A 19317-nucleotide genomic window follows, 5' to 3' on the forward strand; every position below is an offset into this window, starting at 1 on the left:
GGCAGACCCTTCGCCGAGGTTGGCTTCCCCTTGTAGGCAGCCTGAAAACCACCACGGCCCTGGTTTTGGCGCGTACCTCGGAGTTTTCCCGCACGCAGCGGAGATGTGACGCCACGTTTCCTCTGGCCAACTTTGCTCTGGGGTTGGGAGTCCGTAGCCAAAGAGCAGCTGATAAGATGGCTGAGGGTGCAGCAGCATTGCGGGGCAGCCTCCGCGTCTTGGGCAAAGGAAGGTCGTGGAGGAGCAGGAGGTGACACACAAGTTTGCGTGAATCCTCAGAGCCCGACTGCTGGGCTGTCTTTCAGTGCTGGCCTGGGTTTGTTTTCCCCTGCCCTTCTAACCTACCAGCATTTCTAGGTGTTAGCAGTCAGTATTTGAGCATTTTTAGCTGGTTTTACCTGCCATGTTCGCTAGCTTCATTAGTATAACTGAGCAAAGTGACACCACGGTGTAACAGGAAGAGACAAGGCTAAAGATGCTCTGCGTGCCCGAGAGGTGCCGTGGTGGTGGCTGGGCTGGAAGCAGGGAGCAGAGGGGACGATGCAGGAGCAGCAGGGCATGGGGTGCGGCGGGGTAACGGCGGGGGCCATTGCCCTTGCTCCCACCGCTCTCCTGAAGAGCTCTCGCCCCGGGCTGCCCGCCCTGGCCCTGCCTTTGCCGCTGCCGCCGGGGCGAGCTCGGAGGCCGCTCCCCCCCCCAACCCCCCCAGCCCTTCCCCGGACAAGCCGGGGACGGTCCCCGTGGGGCTGACCCTGCCATCGCCAGCCTCTCCGGCAGCGCCGGGGGCCAGCCAACCCCCCCTTTCCCCCGGCTGTCCGGGCCGAGGCATGCAGCCGCCGGCTTGCGGGGGGGAGGCGGCGGGGCGCGGAGCCCCCCCGGCGCGGGGCGGGCGGCAACGGGGCGGCGTTTCTGGGGTTAACGTCGTGCCTCGGGGGGGGGGAGCCCGGTCCTGCGGCCGGAGGTGGCCCCGTAAGGCTCCCCGTCACGGAGGCAGCGCCCCGGCGCTGGGGCTGGGGCTGGAGCGAACTCCCTCGCAAGAGCTGTTTGTTGACCACATTCACGTTCAGAGCCCTGAAGCTAAAAGCACTTTACACCATAAAATAAAAGCACTGTCTTTTTTTCTCAAAGGTTACGTCTGGAGGCCACGCTGCTCATACTTCATACAGAAAACTACTGAAAGGGCTATGAAATCCTCTATGATTTACACTCCCTCTCAGTGCATTAGGATATAGATCTACTCGACTCTAAAAATACTGTGGAGTTTCTAACCGACGTGAATATATGTGCATTATTTCAGAAAGTCTGTTAGAAAACTTGTCAACACATTATAAAGCATAAACCAGGACTTGGCCATTAAATACAGAGATCGGAGACAGGATATATACTGCAGGAAGTACCGAGAAAAGTCCCTCCATTCAAAAAAGGTCTATTAGCTAAAAGTTTACACACAATATACACCAAAGGGTTTAGGGAGAGCCCGTGGACCGTAATTACAAGGCATAAATGGAATCAGTAAGGGCTTTACGGTCCCCAACGCAGTTACCTGGGCTGCCAGAAAATAATTTTAATATTGTCCTAATTTATTACCCACCGAAAGCCACATCAAGGATTGTAAATATAGTTACTTTGCGTCTGCGACTGCTCGTTAAACAGCCTCGTTCCCTTCCCCTAAAAATACAATCAAATACAAACCCACCTGCATTATTAATCTGCGGTTATGCCGTGTTAAAAATGTCTTCTGACTGCTTTTCTTTCTTGAGGTTTGTTATCTCCCTCCCATCACATGACAATGCGAAGCGCTGGGGAGGGGGGCGACGGGGGGAGCCCAGCACTATTGCGATATCAAATGCTGATATTAATAATTACCCAGCCAGGATGAAATACGGTTTTTTAGGCAGCGAGTTTCCATTTAATTCGAGGCATTTTACGGTGCTGGAATTAAGGGCATGCTAATGGTAGGAACATCCTCGCTGCCATTCATGAAAGCATCTGTAAAATTAGCTCCTGACGGTAGGTTTTAAGATGCGGTCTGGGAAGTCACCTCTGGAATCTCAAAGAGGGTGCGATAATAAAACAGATCTAGTTGTAACTAAGTGCTTAATTTGCGATGATTTTTTTAAAGCAAATCAATGAAACCTTGCCTGTTATGTATCGGGAATAACCACAGACAGGTATTCTGGTGCAGGCTGCCTTCAGAGCGCGCACAGCTGCCTAATGGATGGGAATTCAGAGGACTGGTCGCTGTGAACCGCAGACCCTTTCCGGGGGAATAAAGTCATGACTTTTTACATCGCAGCCACCTTGAACAGCTTCGTACGTGCTATCCTATAGAAACCCAGTCCCGGCCAGATCTCTCTCCCGTACGCGCACATGCCTCTTTATATACGTTTCGCACAGGAACGTATGGACGCCCGGACACGGCAGCCGCCCCCGAGAGGCGGCGTGAGCCCCCGAGCCTTGGGCAGCAGCACTCGGCACTTGTCACCGGGTCGGCGGGGCCCCCCGGAAAGTCACGCAGGACAGCCACCTGCTCCCCACGCCCCCCCCCAGCAGCCACGGGCCGCGTCCCCCGCTGCCGAGGTGACGGGCGTAGCCGGGCTCGCCCGTGCCCGTGTCGGGAGGAGGGGAGCGCCGGGGCTGTGACCGGCGGCGGGCGGAGCCGCGGGCGGGCTGGGGGGGGGGGCAGCTGCCGGCGGGAAGCTGAAACCGTCCCACGCCGGAGCGATTCGCCCCGGCCTCTGACAGCTCCGCCGGCGGCGCGCCCGGGCTCGCCTCGCCAACAGGTCCCCGCCGGCCGGCTGCCGAGCCCCGGCCCCGCCCGCCCCCTCGGCTCCCCGGGCGGCGTCCGGGCGATGGCAGCTCTGCGCGTTAACATCTTTTCTTACAGTGGCGGGCGGCTTCTCGTCCCCCCCTGCCTCCCGGCCGGCTCTCTCCGCCCGCGGGGCCGCCCGGCGCTCGGTCTCTCCGCCTCCGTCCTGGGCACGGTTATCCCCCTCGCACTCCTGTCGCAGCCGCACTTTGCTCCCCACGCCCGTTCGCCTCCGGAGCTTATTTCTACCGCAACCTGATCCCTCCCCGTGCCGGCGGCGTCGGCGTCTCTCCGTGTGTTTTCGGCGAAGTTGCAGCCGCGGCTGCCGCATCCTTCCCAACTCCGGCCACTTCTCGCTGCCTCCCGCCGCCGCCGCTCTGCCCCCCCGGCCCTCCCCCGCCGCCAGCCCGCTGCCCGCGCCGCCCCGCCGCCGGCAGCCCCGCGTTTCGCTTTCGTTAGGAGAAACGTTTCGCTGCGGGCAGGGCTCGGAGCGCCGCCGGGGGAGGGGGGCTGCGGGCTGGCGGGCGAGAGGAGCCCGCGGGGAAAGCTGCGAGGTCCCGTCGCCCTCCTCTCCCCCCCGCCCCGCTCCTGCGGCTGCTCCTCCCGTGCCCGCCGCTTCCTCGCTCGCCAAACTCCGCTCGCTTCTCCCCCGGCCCGCCCCGCGGCGAGGAGCCCGGCCGGGCGGCGGGGCGAGGCCCGCCGCTCTCCGCCGAAGTTTCCCGCGGGCCGGGCCCCCGCCGCCGCCCCCCGGCTGCCGGCGGGGCCGCCGCCGCCGCCGTCCCCCGGGGACGGGCCGCAGCTCCCGGGACGAGGGGACTCCGCGGCTTGGCGGGGGGGCGAGCGGGGAAGCCGGGAGCCGGATGGGGCGCCCCCCCCCCGCTTTTTGGGTGGTCTCCGGCCCTACCTGGCTTCCCCCGGCTCTCCCGCCTCCCCGGCACCTCCCGCGGCCAGCCTGCCCCGCAGCCCTCGCTGCCTGCCTGCGCCTTCGCGGATGCCTGGGCTTTTGCGGCGGGGGTGTGCGTGCGCGTGCTGCCGCTGCCTGCCTGCCTGCCTGCTCCCGCTCTCTTTCCTCCCTTCTTTCTCCGCGGGTGCGCGTTCCGTCCCCCCCCTCGCCCCTCTCCCGGCTCCCCTCCCGCGCCCGCTCCTCCGCGGCCACTTGCGGGCCCGGCCGCCGCCCCCTCCGCCCCCGGCCCCCCGGCTCCATTGGGCAGCGTGCGCCGGGCGGCCGGTGCACCCCCTCCCGCCGCGCCCCCTCCCCTCTCCCCCCTGCGATCACTGTCCATTGGCTTGTCCTGCTCTCTTTTTCATGTCCAGCCCCTGATGAGTGTCCATTGGTGTTGCCTTCGCCTTCCCTCCTCCCCTCTCCCCGGCTTTGCCCTGCCCATGTTTTGTATGTCTCTGTCCATCCAGGCTCCTGACGTTCAAGTTCGCAGGGACGTCACGTCCGCACTTGAACTTGCAGCTCAGGGGGGCTTTTGCCATTTTTTTCATCTCTCTCTCTCTCTCCTTCTCTCTCTCCCTCTCTCTCCCTCTCCCTCTCTCTCTCTTTTTTTTTCCTTGCACAAAAAAAAAAAAAGCCATGACTGCTATCCCACAATTCATCTTCCCTGCGCCATCTTTGTATTATTTCTAATTTATTTTGGATGTCAAAAGACATTGATGAAGATATTTTCTCTGGAGTCTCCTTCCTCTCTAACCCGTCTCTCCCGATGTGAACCGAGCGACTCACAAGCCACCGAAGCCACCAACCCACCATGTCGCGCCGCAAGCAAGGCAAACCCCAGCACTTAAGCAAACGGGAATTTTCGCGTAAGTAACCCGGAGAGCAATTTATTTAATTTCCCCTTCACGGATTTAATTTTTAATTCGAGCCAGAGCGGGGGGGTGGGGGGGGGGGAGAGAAGGGGGAAAAAAAAAAAGTGAGCGCGAGTGAGCGAGTCGGGGAAAAAATGAACTCGGCGCCGGTCGGGATGATCAGCGTTCCGGGTGATTTCTGCCTCTCCGGTCTGAGCACCTGGATCACTTTTCTGCTCTTTCTCCGTTCCCCCGCCCGCCGGCGCGCACTCCCGCGCCCCGGCTCCGCTCCCTTCTCCCCGCTCCCCTCGCCTCCCGCTGTCCCCGCTCTTTGGCGGCAAGAGCGGCGGCTCTCGCCCCGGCGCCGGGAGAGGCGGCGAGCCGCCCCGCGCGGGCTAGGTGCGGGGCTGCCGGGGGCAGAACCGGCCGAAAGTGTCAAGAAATTCCTGCGGGAGCGGCGGGCTGGACGCCGGACGCCGTGGCCGGGCGGGCGGGAGCTGCGGGCGAGCGGAGCGGGGAGAAAGTCCGGCGGCCGGAGCCCCTCCGCTGCCGGCGGGCTCGCCCCCTCGCCTCGCCCGCCCCGCGGCACCCTCCCGGGGGGGGAGAGCCGAGCCGAGCCGAGTCGAGCCGGGCCGCCTCCCTTTTGTTTCCGCCGCGGGGCGCGGGGTGGCCGTCCCGCCGCCCCCCGCTCCCCGGGCCGGCGCCGTGCGGGGCTCCGCCGCCCCGACCTCGCCCCGCGCCCGCCCCGCCGCCGCTCCGGCTCGGGCTGGGGCGGGGGGCGGCACCGGGCGGCGAGGGAGCCGAGGCGAGCCGCGCCGCGCCGGGAGGGATTCCCTCCTCGCCCTCGCTTCGCGTTCTCCCGCTCGCTTACTATTTTTTGGAAGATTTTCAAAAAAAAAAGTGGAAGTGGATTTTGATTGGGAAAAATCTCGTGTCTGAATGTTTACAAGCACCGCGTGTGCGGGGAGCCTCCTGCCAACAAACACAGGCGAGAGCGAGCCCGGGCTGAGCACACACGCACGCACACACACACACACGCACACGCACACGCTCGCACACACTCGCACCCTCACACCCGCGAACGGCCCTTTCTCGCCGCCGCATTTCAACCCCAAACCAAAGCCGCTCTCCCGGGGAGAGAAAAACCAAACCCCGAGCCCCACCACACCGTTCGCAACAAAAACTCTCCGGCTCCCTCCCTCCAGCCGCCACCACACACACCAGGGCTAGATGCAAGATAAGCGGGAGCGCTCTTTGCACAACAAAAGGCAACTCGAGCTGGAAAGGTTTGGGGCGAGGGGGGTGGGAAGGAAGGGAGAAAAAAAAAAAATCCCCTTTTCCTCGGGGTGAGCTGGGGGGGAAGGGGGAACGCTGCATGCTTCTCCTCGCTCCTTTTCCCCCCCTTCTTTTCTTTTCCTTTATTTCTTTCTTTCTCTTTCCCCCATTCCTCGCGGCGGGTTTTGTTCCCTCCCAGGGATGGCAGAAAACCCAGGGCGATTTCTTCCTGCCAACGATCCCCGGCTCCCTCTTCCCTTCGCAAAAAAAAAAAAAAAAAAAAACAACCCCAAACAAACCAAAAAAACCCCCAACAACCCCAAACTTTACGCCGCGGTGTCTCTCCCCCACGGCTGCACAGACATTTCCAGCCAGGTTCGCACATGGAGCCCCTGAGCGAAAGGCTGGCTCTTTGCAGGCAGCCGCTCCGCGGCGGGCAGGGCCGGGCCGGGCAGCTCTGCCCTGCCCTGCCCTGCCCTGCCTCAAGTTTTCCCTAAAACCCGGGGGGGTGTCGGGGGCTCAGTCCCTCGCCCCCCCCCCCCCCCCGTCATCTTCTCCCTCTTTCCCCGCCACTTCTCGGGGCTTGCTTTTTTTTTTTTTTTTTTCTTTGAATTGCCCGGCGCTGCCTTGGGGTAGGGGTCGCGACATCAATGGCACGCTTATGGGGGTGCGACCCCCCCGCCCTGAAATGGGGTACGGGGGGTCCTTTCCCCGGGAGTGGGGTGTGGGGAAAGGGGATCACGGTGGTGGCCGGGGGGGGTGAGTGGTGGTGGTTCCGACTCGGCCCCGGGGTCAGCGGAGTCGGGCGGGATCCCGGCGGCTCCTTTTCGCCGAGATACCCGCGGGCCGGCGCGGAGTTTCCGCACGTGTGGGGCGGGAGCGGCGGCTGGGACGGGCCCGGGGGGCTCCCTCCGGCCAGAGCCGCCCGCCCCGGGGATGGGGAAGGGGATGGGGAAAGGGGGGTGGGGGTGGGCCGGGAGATGGAAGGTGGTGGTGGTGGTGGAGGGGAGGACAGGGAGGCCGGGCTGGGGGAGCGGGGAGCCGGGGGGATGCCGTGCCGGAGCCGGGGCGGCGGAGGCGGCGGGCGGGCTGCCTGCCCGTTTCGGTCGCTAGGAGGCACAGCGAGATCAAACAACCGGGCAGCCCCGCGAACTTGAACCTGGCCGGCTCCTCCGTTGCCTCCCGGCCGGCGGGAGGGGGAGGGCTCCCAGCTCCCTCCCCTCCATATCCCCCCCCCCCCCCCCCCTTCTTCTTTGTTCTTAATTTTGCGCGGAGTTTGCTTGCTCCGGGAGGCAGCGGGTGATGCTCGCCTTCTTCCTCCCCGGGTTCTCCCCCCCCCCCCCCAATAACGTGTTGGCGGTTCCCATTGTACCCCCAAGTGCCCCCCCCTCCCCTCCCCTCCTTGCAGCCCACGATCCCAGGACGCAAACTTGGGCTTCAACAACCCCTCTCCATCATTCCCACGGCACGGTGCGGGGAAATGCCCCGGCAGCGCGGATGCGCTGCCGGGGCATTTCCCCGCACCGTGCCGTGGCATATCCCCCCCCCCCCTCCCGCACCTCATCATCACCCCCGGTACCTCCTTTCTCCCGACACTCCAAAATCCATCCCGCTTTTGCCGGAGAGACGGTGCGGTTGTTTTGGTGACTGGGAACGGGGAAGAAGGGGGGAGTAGGAGGGCGAAGGGGGGAAGCTGAAAAGACATGTTGGTGGAAGGGCAATTTGCATGAAAAATAGGGACGGATGATTAGGGACCCAGGCAGGGAATTTTGATTGCCCCAGAATTAAAAGACGCATCCTGCAAATCAGTGGCAAGACCAGGTGAATTGTATTTTGGCGTTTTCTTTGTAAACCCGGTATTTTACCTTTTGTTTTAAAAGTAGCAGTAATAATAAAACCGCGTTTTTGCTGGCTCTGCCTCCATCAGGAGCCAAATGTTTTGCAGTGAAGACCGTGCCAGCCGTATTTCATACATTAGTATATAATTCTTGTTAATTAGCAATAATTTACGTTAAGAGCATAGAAAATGTTGAGGTTACAGGTTTTATATCTGTACATTTGATCGTCTTGTTATTTTCAAGAACTTTGCCTCCTATAAAATTAATTAGGTGAAATGTGGAGGTGTAATCAGCAACCTCTGAATTACCACTTCATTTCCTGGTTTTGATTGTAAATCAGCCCAGTCGGCACAGACTTTAGCAAAGTCTATTTTTGTTTAGCGCTACTTTTAACTGTCTGGTGTCGAAGCAGCGGGTTACCTTCCCCTGCTAAATAATACTGACAGCGTCAGAAAGAAATCAGGCCGCGGGAAAACATTATAATTGAGTAATGATTATGCAGAGCTCCTCGCTAAGCCAGTTGTAAGGGGAATACGGGTTATTCTGTGCCTTTTGCTGCGGAGAGTTGGTGAGCTAGAAGTTAGATTTGCAAAATACCTTTGTCTGCGGCGTGCAGCGAGCTACTGGTGGAATGAGTCCTGCAATAATTTACTCCCTCGGTCCGAACGCAAGGAAGGGCTGGGGAGAAAAACGCCATGCCCAGCAATCCCGCAGAAACACCCTGCTCCTCTCCCGGCTTCCCGAGGAGTGTGAAATGCACGTTGTGTGTCTGATCTTGTCGGTCTGTAAGTTTAGAAGAAAACCCCAGCGATTAAGACATTGTTTTTATTAATACGAATGTAACCTTCATATTCCTGTGGTTGACCTTACGTTAAATTAGAAGTAGTACTAGAGGCAAGAAATGATGGACTGGATCCCCGTGTCCTAGTTGGAGCTGAGGTACGGCGAGGTAGTGTGCTCTTTCAATATTATTTTACGCAGCACAACTGGGAGCTACTCCAGATCTTCCTCCTCAATATTCAGCCTAGGTAGGGTTGAAATAAATTTAACCTGAGTTCACTGGATTTTTGCACTTTATCAAAATCAGTTCCAATATCGTGCAGTCAAATTAAAATCTATTTTTTGATTCTCTGTGGCTTTAAGTTCATTAAATGTGAAATTGGCAGCCAGCTAAAGAAGGTCAGGCTGATTAACTGTTTAGGAGGTGTATTCTGTCTCACTTGCGTTACCTGCCAGCGTTTGGAGGTGGGTTGTATTTGTAGTACCCTCTCCTCCTGCTCGTTGCTGTTGGCGTGCGTGTTGTATTGCGCAGGTAGAGGAATACCAACACGCTGCTGGTATTTTTTTTTTTTTTCCTCGTGAAAGGCAATAGTGATGGTGACTGCACACAGATCGCCAAGGCATTTCTCTGCAAACTTAACCAAAAAAAAAAAAGCCAGCAGAAAAGAGAGCCGCGTCTGCCTCGTTAGAGCATCCACTGACGATTCTGTGAGCAGAAATAGCCTCCTAATGAAGCTTTTTGGAGCTCATTCAGAAAATTTGTCAACTTTGACAGCATTAGGCAAGGTATTTTGAGTTTAAAGAAGGCACTTCTCACTGTTGCAAGGAAATGTGGCAGTCGCTTGGCCACGCTGATTTTTAGATGCTGAGGGCCACCAGTGCTAACACGTTCAAGATAATTTAGGCATTCCTTTATTTCAGGATGAAAAAGGAAAAATGACTAATGGCCTTGTTTCCTTAAGTACTAAAAAATATGCCATCTAGCTCATCTCTCTGGGTGGAATCGGTCGTGAATTTGATGTTTATTTGAATCCTGAGGAGTAGCTGAAAAGTGAGAGGTGCCTCCCCCCACCCCGCAGGCGTTTGTGCTGCACTCGCTTTTTATAATTTTGGTTTCTGCCATTTATTTATTTATTTGTCTCGTCCCCTCCCTTCCCCCTCCCCCCCCCCCCGAATAACTCCCGGCTTTCGAATTTTAAAATTGGAAGCCGCAAACGGGCCGATAGCGATAGTGACACAAATACATACGTATCCGTATGCACGTGCGTTATAAGGGCTGTATGTGCCGCGTGTGTCGGTGCCTGGGTCTGTGCGGCCATGCTCTGGGTCTGGCTCTCCCTCTCTTTTCTTTGACACACGCACACACGCTACCTGCACGGCCCGTAGAGGGAAGATGCAGTATCTATATGTCGAAACACCTTTTGTCTGCACCCGCACCCGCGTAGCTCAGGCTTCTAAATTTTAGAAAGTAGGTCTGGCTGGTGGAAAATACACACCCATGTGTGCGTGAGAGAGTGCGTGCAGTGCTCTTCGCCTTGAATTCATATACATAAATAATACAGCCGGCAATAAAACGCCGTATTCGCTTCTCTTCGTAGTGCCACAAGAGTTTTGCAGTGTATTCTTTCAGCCTATTCATTTCATTTTACCACCGAATCGTTCAATCGAGTCAGAAATTTGTCCTCGTGTAGGGACACAGAGACAGTTGCAGTGCTCGCTCTCCGAGTTCTGCATGCTACAGCTGCTTCTGCAAAATCTCTTCCCTGTAACTGATGAATTCATCTCCTCGCTGCCGTGCTAATAGCCGTGTTGCGTGGTTGGGGGGGAGCAGGCGGACGTCGCGAGCAGGGTGTAGTATTCATGAAGAGGGGCCTCAGCGCGTTCCTTCCTTCCCCCCCCCTTCCCCTCCAGCGCCCGGTGCCTTTCCCGAGAGCTCTAATGATTCTCCTTTTGTTTCTCAAACTGCAGCCGAACCTCTTGAAGCCATTCTCACTGATGACGAACCTGAACATGGCACGTTGGGAGCTCCGGAAGGGGACCACGACCTCCTCACTTGTGGCCAGTGTCAGATGAACTTCCCGTTGGGGGACATTCTTATTTTTATTGAGCACAAACGGAAACAATGCAACGGCAGTCTCTGCTTAGAGAAGGCTGTGGATAAGCCACCTTCACCCTCACCAAGTGAGCTGAAAAAAGCATCCAATCCTGTGGAGGTTGGCATCCAGGTTACGCCAGAGGATGACGATTGTTTATCAACGTCATCTAGAGGAATTTGCCCTAAACAGGAACATATAGCAGGTAAATTAAAGCAAGGAGAAGTGTTTGCGAGTTTATTTCCGTTTCAGTTGCAACGTAGCGTGTTCGCAGTTGTAAACTGCTGTGTCTGTCTCTCTGTTCTGCTCGCCGTGACGGCCGACGTGTTAAATACCCTGCCTTCGGTTAGTGGTGAGCGCACAACCGGTATTTCCTAGTGCCTGCGCAGAGGCAGGATCAACAGGCACGTGCCGTGCCAGCCGGTATTTCTAACAGTATTGTTTGAGGCTGCTCTCGTGATTTGCCTGTATTGTAGTCACCGTCTCCCGGTGTCTCGCCTGCCGTAGCGCTGCAGGAGGAGATTTCAGAGCCTGCCACGCGGTAAAGCGAGGAGCTTTCGAGTCTTTGGCAAAGTCAGGGGTGAAAGAGTTAACAGAGCATCAGCCAGCCTTGGTTCCATATTGGCTGTCAGCGTATGGACTGTAATTAAACACAGCCCCATGGCAAAGTGACACCACCGACCTTGACTTTAAGATGCCATTTTCGACTGGCCAGGCCAGAGTAGAGAGGGCAGTTGCTGAAGCGCACAGACATGCTTATTCGAAAAGTTTAAGGGCATGTTGGAAATTTCAAAAGGTTGGTTTGACAGGAAAGGCCGCTCTCTGCAGCCTGCCTCCTCAGCCAAATGATAAATGCTTCGCTGTGCTCTCTCTTGTCTCTGATGTGGTTTTGACAGATGTATCTTGATTTTGTTTGCGGTTTACACAACCACACGTCAGCCGTACAAATGTCCAAGGCAGAGTTCTGTTTTGTGCAACAAACAATATGAAATGTAATTTTAAAAGAAAGGGTAAATAATTCCATTTCTTAGCGTATTTTTTTTTTTTTTTTTAAACCAGAAAGGCTATTCATCGTGCAGATATTTTCACAAACGCGGTTAAAAAAATAGAGTGTACTACGTGAAAGAAAATCAAGAGCCCTGGGAGTGTAACAAGGCACGCTCTGCTTTTAAAATCCTGCTAGTAAACAAGAGTACTACCCATTTGCAGTGAGTGTTGCAAATCACTTCAAACCGCGCCAATGCTACCGGTCGAAAAAGGCGAGACTGCAGCGTATCAAAACCAGCAAATGCCTGAACCGGTTTCAAACCCCCCCTGCCAGCGATGTTTGGGATGTGGCACTGCCGGTACCTCTCTTCGGGGAGCCCACAGGACCGCTCAGGGTTGTCAGAGGTGCAGTACATCATCGCATGATGTGCTGGAGCTTGTCTTGGGCTTGCTTTGGCCACAAAGTTAAACCGTGATAGGGCGGTAGGTGCTGGGAGGTTCAGCGCGGTGCTCCCCCAGCCTCCTTGGCCTCCAAACCGGCCGGCAAATCACGCTGGAGAGCTGTAGTTTTGAAGGTTTTGCGGTGGCGGCAAATATGTGTCAGTGTGCGTGTGTCTGTCTGTGCACACGCACATATATATATATATATATGCAAAGCCATGTGCGTACACATGCATACGTCATGTGGATGAATATATACTGTTTCTGCAGAGTAATAGGTATGACTTTGAGTACGTGTCGATATGTATGTTTAAGAGGAAGCAGAGGCTCAGCTACTGCTAAGCTACGTTTTGAATGAGACTTAAAAACCCCAATAATTCCGCATATTGCACTTCCCAGCCACGGATGTTAAAGGTGTTTTTTTTCCTGGAGTGGTAGAGGGCAGTGCCCATTTCCATGCGCTGCCTGCGATCTGATGGAAAACGAGAAGTGTAGGGCATGATTAATGAAGCGGGAGCCTGGCGGAAGGGATTTGTAGTCTTCCGAGCTCTGGAGCCATACTAAATCACCAAATATGGAGGAGCGGTGGTATGATGTAACGCTGTATTTACGTACGGCGCCGCTCTGTTGAAAAGACAAAACACAGTATCTGTCAAGCAAGAATGAAACCCGCTTTCCTTGCTGTGGTCCCAAATAGGTCCCTCAGCCAGAGGGACGGCCCTGCCGGGGAGTTCTGCACGAGGGGAAACTCCTCAGCTGAGGGTTTTGCTCTGGCACTCCTTCGGCGCGGGAGACTCGGCGAGCCAAATCCCGCTTTCGCGTGGCGCGGGTGACGTGAAGCGAGCAGGATTTGGCCTCGCGCGATGGCGCGGGGCCGTTAATTCAGAAAAGGCTGTGGTTTTAACTGACTTTAAATGGTTGGGTGAGCAGAGGGCAGTGGGTAAGGAGAGGCGCACGTCGGCGGGGGCCTGATCCTGCTTGCTCTTACACACGGGGATCGCCTTTGCTGTGCGGGCGGGCCTGGCTGGGAGCGGGCTCGGGTCCGTGGTGCAAGCCACGAGCGCTGTTGCGAGTAGAGACCGAGCTGCAGTTGTCCAGGCATCTCCCACCCCGAGTTTTCTGTGCGGCGGTGCCCAGCTGTGCCTGCAGGTGGGATGTCCAGGAGCACAGGTCTTCTCCTGCAGCTCCCTGGCCGGGACGGAGCCGAGGGGTGCTGGGGTCCCCTGCTTGTTCCCAGTGGTGGGAAATGCAGCCGGGCCGCGGGAGGGGAGAAGCAGCACCAGGAGTTACGGGGTCTTGCGCTGTTCCTCCCCTTCGTGTTCTCATCTCCCCTTTCACTTGGATGAGTTTAGCTCCCTCGTATCCCAAAGAAGTGTGGCAATAGGCTGGAGTGACCCATTGCTTGTAGCCAGGAGTCTGCGGGGTCCGGCAGTAAAATTACCAGCGAGGGTCTTGGAGTGAGCTGTGGAGTTCAGGTTTCTGGAAGGCCCCTGGAGTGAACCTCCAGGCTCTTCCAATTCTGGTATTTTATATCTGATTTCTGTGCAAGAATGCAAAACGCAAAAAGATATGAGTGTGTAATTAAAAAAAAAAAAAAAAAAGGACAGAGGCTGCCTTTAGAAAAATATACAGGAGTTGAGTGAACTGATTCTTTCTGGTAAGAGACCAGAAAATAGGTATTTAGTAGCAATGTAAAAACGTCCCCAGTTAGTTGTTGGGCTGAAAGAGGTGTTGCAGGTTAGCTCTGGATACAGAGGTGCTACAGGTTAGCTCTGGATACGGAGGTGCTGTAGCTTAGCTCTGGATGCACTATGTGCTCTGTCCGCAGTTTTGTAGCCAATAAGTTGGTGCGTTACAGTAAAAGATCGTCTGAAGATAAGTAATGGTTAAGGATCGGCTCATCTAAAGACAAGAAGGGAGGCAGCGAGTCATTCAAATGCGGGGAGAAATGATGTCTATTTTAGCCGTCGATAGGCTGCTCTTTATCCTCACCGTTTTCCAGAGACGGGGATGATTACAAGAGCTTATATGTATGTGTGCAACCTGTGCAGTAGCTGCGAGATCCATATAGGTGCAGGCATGCGTACCTGTCTCTTCCGTGTGGGTGTCTGCCTGCGCGTAGCTTTGACTTGCTATAAAATTTTGAGTGATGCTGATCCAGCGCTATGGCTGAAATGTCATAAATTTAACTGAAAATTAATAGGATATGTTGTGTGGGTCCAATGAGGCAGCTTTCATCAATATGTATGTCAAAGCCTCACCACCAGATACCGGCAGCCCGTGATTTGCAGTGAGTGCTACGGCAGGGCTTTAGTTATCCGCTCTCATATTTTACAATAGGGGGAAATATTAACTGAAGTATCTAGAGATCAGTGAATGTAAAATTGCTGTTCACTTATTGAAAAGGCTGAAGAAATATTTCTCGTCCGCCGGTGTCGGGCTTTAGCGGGTTGTTTGTTGAATGTATAAATCCGAGGGAATTAATGAAAGGTTGTTTTTTGGGTGAGGAAGGATCTTAAATGTTACTTGGATTCAGTTGGAGGAACACTTTGGAGTGCTGCTGCATATTCCCCTTTATAATGCCGAGTGTGTATCTGCAGATGCCGTATTTACTGTACAAAGAGGGGAGGAGGAGGGGAGGTCATTTTTACTGCTCGAATCCTTTCTTCTCAAGCTGCTTGTGGCATTCAAATAAAATACGTGGGAAAATAACGTAAGAAAAACCTCTGCCTGCAGTAATCGGGGGGAAGGTGGACATAATTTGGTACTACATTTCGGACCAAGTACATTTGACTATTACAGTTCTCAGGAGTTAATGTCTTCGAGTAGTCATTACACCGCAGAAATTTTCTTGCGCTGTTATTAGTAGTTGCCGTTATAATTCTGTAGGTTCTCAATTGCAATTCCTTATTATTTTGTTTCGTTCCGGAGACAAAAAATTATTGACGTCTGCCTTGAATAGTTAGCATTGCATCTGGACAGTAAGATGAAAGCTTGGAAAAAAAGGGGGGGAAAAAAGGAATATGGAAATATTTTGGAGTCACATTCTGTCGGCTTTCCCCATACAAAGAAACAGAGAGCACAGACTGGGTAAAACAGTCGCAGGCAGGAAAAATAGTGAGGGTGCTACCCAAAGGCTCCCGCTCCTGAGATTCGGAGCCCTGCGTACAAGCTGTATTTGTAAATAAGACAGAGAAAGGTTGTGAACCGGCAGCTTGGCTGTTTTGTCAAAGTACAATGTCAGAGAAACTCTTTCTAAGACAAATTGTAAATAGAAGTGTCATGATGATTGCATGATTGAGCTCTAGAAGTGTCTTGCAATTGTTGGCATTGTCAGAAGACTTTTGAAAGCTTAATTAAAGGCGGTGGCCTGTGCGGCTGTGAAATTTACTTCTCGGGGGGGGGGGGTGTGTAAAAAATGTAGGGGGATCAAAAAGTTGTTCTTAACGCTACTCGCGCGGGGATTCGGGGAAGAGTCAATAGTTTCTCTGCTTTCCCCGTTGCCTTTTATAAATAACATTTTTTGAAGAAGCAAACACGTGACACCAGTATCATCCTTTGTACGAGGTAAAGATTGTGTTAGTTTTCCTATTCCCTGCTGTTACAGACAGTTAATGTAAAAATGGCTCTTTATTGGAAACACAAATACGAGTTCACTCGAAGCAGAGAAGCAGGGTAGAAAGTTTTCCTCTGCCTCGGCGTGATCCTTCCAGGGGAGCATCAGACTGTTGTGGTGCCCTGAATCTTTCTGGTTTTTTGTTTCCCGCAAATCAGATCTTCTGGTTTAGAGGATGAGAACTATGTTTTGCATTCTTTCTCCTATTGTTACGGGACATTTAGTTGTGGAGCTCACCATGGGCTGAAGCATCGCCGCATCCAAAATGCTTGTGGTTGGAGAGGCAGCCAGGCACGCGTTAAACTTCGTATAGATCTGAAAAGGTGCACGTTAGCATCACGTGCCGAAAGCTTTGAAAATAATGCGCGTAATAAACGTAAGGCTCTGTGCAGCAAGTCCCAACAACGAATGCCGGGTGATGGAAACTGAGGCAGGGAGTAAATTAAACACCTTCAAATAATTAGCCCGGTGGGAGAAATAAAGTCTTCCCTAAACATTCCCATAATTTGGTAATGCCTCTTTTAAAGAGGAGGAGGCCTATTAGCATCACCCCGTTTTGTATATGCAACCCTCAGCCCACGAGCTCTTTCTTATTTCATTCAAATAATAAAGACGATTAAAGAGGCTTGCGAGGCAGTGTCAGGCAACGGGAGTTCATCCTCCAGTTGTTTGCCTGCACGCATCCTCATTACGGAAATTTTTTGGACAAAATTCCCTTCAAGCTTTGGTCTGTTTTTATATCCAATAGTACCAGCTTTGTGCAATAAAAGGCGTTTAGCATCAAGCTGGACATGGCCTGGCACAGTGCCACTTGGTGGGGTTTTTTTTGTTTTGTTTTGTTTTTTTCTTTTTTTTTTTTTTTAGCTAATCGCTGAGGATCTCTCGTTACCTTTCTGCTTGTTGTGATTTTGTTCGGGTCGCGGTGCTGCCAGCGATGTCGCGAGTCCAAGGAGGTCGTCTTCTCAGCCTGGCAGGCATCTGAACGCAGCTTCCATCCAGGAGGGCTCTATTTTATGTGTCAGCTTCGGGGATATTGCACGAGTTCATAAAATACGCCGAGCTCATATATTTTAATACATTAAGACCTATATTCATACTGGTAGCATGGCCCTAAAATTAACCGTTGGTTGTTTTTTTTTTTTTTTTTTTTTTTTTCCCCTGGGCTGATGAACATATTTTATCTCACTTTGTACAAACGCAGTAGCTCCAGCCTGCCTCCTGGTAACATCGGGCATAGCGGGTTTGGGCCCACGATGGTGGCTATCAGTCCGTGGATTGCTTTGATTTATTACATCCTCTTAAAAATAACAGGCACATTAATGGACCCACAAACCGCCCGAGCGGTTGGGATGATCTGTTTTCCATTTCATAATGAATTTCCGTGAAACTCGGTTTGCTCTTTAGGGCCCCCATCCTGGGTGCGCTTTGCCCTGCCAGACAGGGACCGAACGGCACCTGCGCGCTTAAATGCTTGCAGGAGCTGGACCGGTGACTGTGGACCCTTGTGGATAGGCAGACCACAAAGCGCTCACATTATTCAAACCCTCCTGTGTTAATGCCAAACCCATTTTGAAGCCCATAAACATCCTCCCGGTCTTCCTAATCAGGTTTAGTATGCAACGCATCCCGCGCGGGGTGCAGCGAGTTTGTTTCCCAACCTTTATTGGCCAGCTGCACTCGCTGTGCATCTTTAAAATATTTCAGCGAGGCTTTTCGCTCTTCTTCCGCGAGGGCTGGTAACTTGGTGGCTGCTCCCCGGCTCATTCTTCATTCGGAGGTGGCATTGCCTCAGGTTGGCAAGGGAAAGGTTTGCGGTGTGGGGTGTGGTGAGGTCAGCCCCGATCCCAGCAGGGAATTTGTGTTCTTCATTTGCCTTTACAATCGGAGCACAGCTACTGTACCTTGGAGCAGCTCTCAGGTGTGAGCTCAGATGGGCGCATGTAAATGTGCTGTCAGATGCAACACAGGAATATTAATGTTTCCTCACCACCACGCTATAATAAAGCTGTACACGGCCAGCTTAATATGCAGCCGGGCTGGGGAATTGTATAAAACTTCGATAGCCTGGCGTGAATGACAGCGGTGGAAAAAAATACTCAATATGCCACAGTTTGCATTCTTGTTTGCCTTTGATCTAAAGCAAAATGAAAACATCCGCTTCTTTCCCTCCTTGTTTCCTATAGGTGTTCTTCCTCGGCAAAATTGGCTAGTAAGTAAGGAAAGAAAACGAAGTATTGGGGCACAGCGCGGAATTATTTGAAGCACATTAACGCCAGCCTGCTGGGGGTGTAATTTTTCCAAGTACTAGCAAACATTTATTTTTTATGCTTGGGATCGTTTGCTTTGCGTTTCGTTCTTTTTTAGTATCTGGGTCTGGTCGAAACAAAGAAAATAGAGTCACCACAAAGAGGGGCTGGAGCCCCCTTTGCCCCCCGGCTGCAGCCGCAGCCCAGGCCGTACATCCTCTTCACAGAGGTTTCATTTGCATCTTCTTGTGGGTTCAAATCTTCAGCTCCATCCAAAGGTGTCTGTTTTTCAGCGCAGCTACGTTAGAGGATTTTTAATAATGTGCTCATTTAACTGAATCAACAGCTGTCAGGAGCGGTTGTAGTAAATCCACAAAATGCACAAAGAAAAATACATACGTTTCCTGAAACAAAACACTTGAAACAAATTGGCTGCCAAAAAAAGCTGCTGAATTCTGGGTTTGCAGACAGTGCACCAAAGTGTTTCTTCTCTCTGCTCTCCCCGGAGACCTCTCCCCGCTTGCCTGCTGCAATTCTGCTGGAACTTTTTACCTGAATAGGTTGCTGTTAAAAAACCCACCACTTTCCCCTGTTTGATGGGTACGGAGCTCAGCTCGAGCTCAGATTTTTGTGTTTCGCGCTACATAGCTAAAACGCTCAAGACTGGAGCAAGAAGCAAAAACCAAATAACTGCATTACCGTCAAGGAAACGAGGCTTAATATCCCTGTGAAATAGCTATCGAGGAGGAGCAGGGCTTCAACTCTGCCCTTCCAGGTGGGCGTTGTCAGGGTGGTATTGAGGCCTGAAGCAGCTTCAGAGGGTGCTGAATTCGCACCGGCGCGGGTGCTGGTGGAGGGAGACCTGGGGAGCTTTGGTCAGTCAAAACCCAGGACTTTCTGCTTCCATCCTCCCCCTGCTTTGCCTAAGTGCTGAACAATTACACCTACAATTTGATCTCAGCTTCAGATAGAAAAACCTCTGCCTAAATAAACAATGGAATTACTGCTGAACAACAAAGGCTTAAAGAAGAGCCCTGCCTTCAGTGGGGTTATTATTGTTGTTGTGGATATTATTATTATTATTATTATTATTATTATTATTATTACTACTACTACTATTACTACAACTGTTCCCTTTTTAAAATAAACACACGTTACAATTCCTCACTCCTTAGGAAGTAAGGAGTTTAATTTTGCATTCATTGCTCACTTAATTGATTTAGCAGGCAGCAAAATATAAAATGCAAAAATAAAAATATCCCCCCCCCCCCCCCTCCCCCCGCAATTAATTTGTCACCCGGCGTTACTTTGCTACAGCATCACAGCTGATTTTTTTCGGACATTGCATGAATCATCTGGGTTTCGTTGCATTTTAGCTACTGAGTTTGTTCTTTCTGGAGTAAGAGAATATACCAGCAAAACTGTCGTGCTTCAGCCA

The 19317-nt window shown here is 53.2% G+C and overlaps 1 protein-coding gene across 5 annotated transcripts in view; it reads left to right on the plus strand.

The window, feature by feature from the left end:
* The first annotated feature begins 4127 nt into the window (after nucleotides 1–4127).
* BCL11A (BCL11 transcription factor A) overlaps nucleotides 4128–19317 on the plus strand; it is a 75055-nt gene continuing 59865 nt past the window's right edge. For 2 of the 5 annotated variants that reach the window (XM_075496977.1, XM_075496975.1), the window contains exons 1-2: nucleotides 4128–4618; nucleotides 10465–10794. In XM_075496977.1, the coding sequence (XP_075353092.1) occupies nucleotides 4564–4618; nucleotides 10465–10794 (385 nt within the window). In that variant the 5' untranslated portion in view covers nucleotides 4128–4563. Of the gene's footprint in view, nucleotides 4619–5777; nucleotides 5890–10464; nucleotides 10795–19317 lie in introns of those variants that run through there. The other 3 variants (XM_075496972.1, XM_075496976.1, XM_075496973.1) reach the window with 3 other exon arrangements.

This window comes from Mycteria americana, chromosome 3 (assembly GCF_035582795.1).
Source record: "Mycteria americana isolate JAX WOST 10 ecotype Jacksonville Zoo and Gardens chromosome 3, USCA_MyAme_1.0, whole genome shotgun sequence".
NCBI classification, from domain to species: domain Eukaryota; kingdom Metazoa; phylum Chordata; class Aves; order Ciconiiformes; family Ciconiidae; genus Mycteria; species Mycteria americana.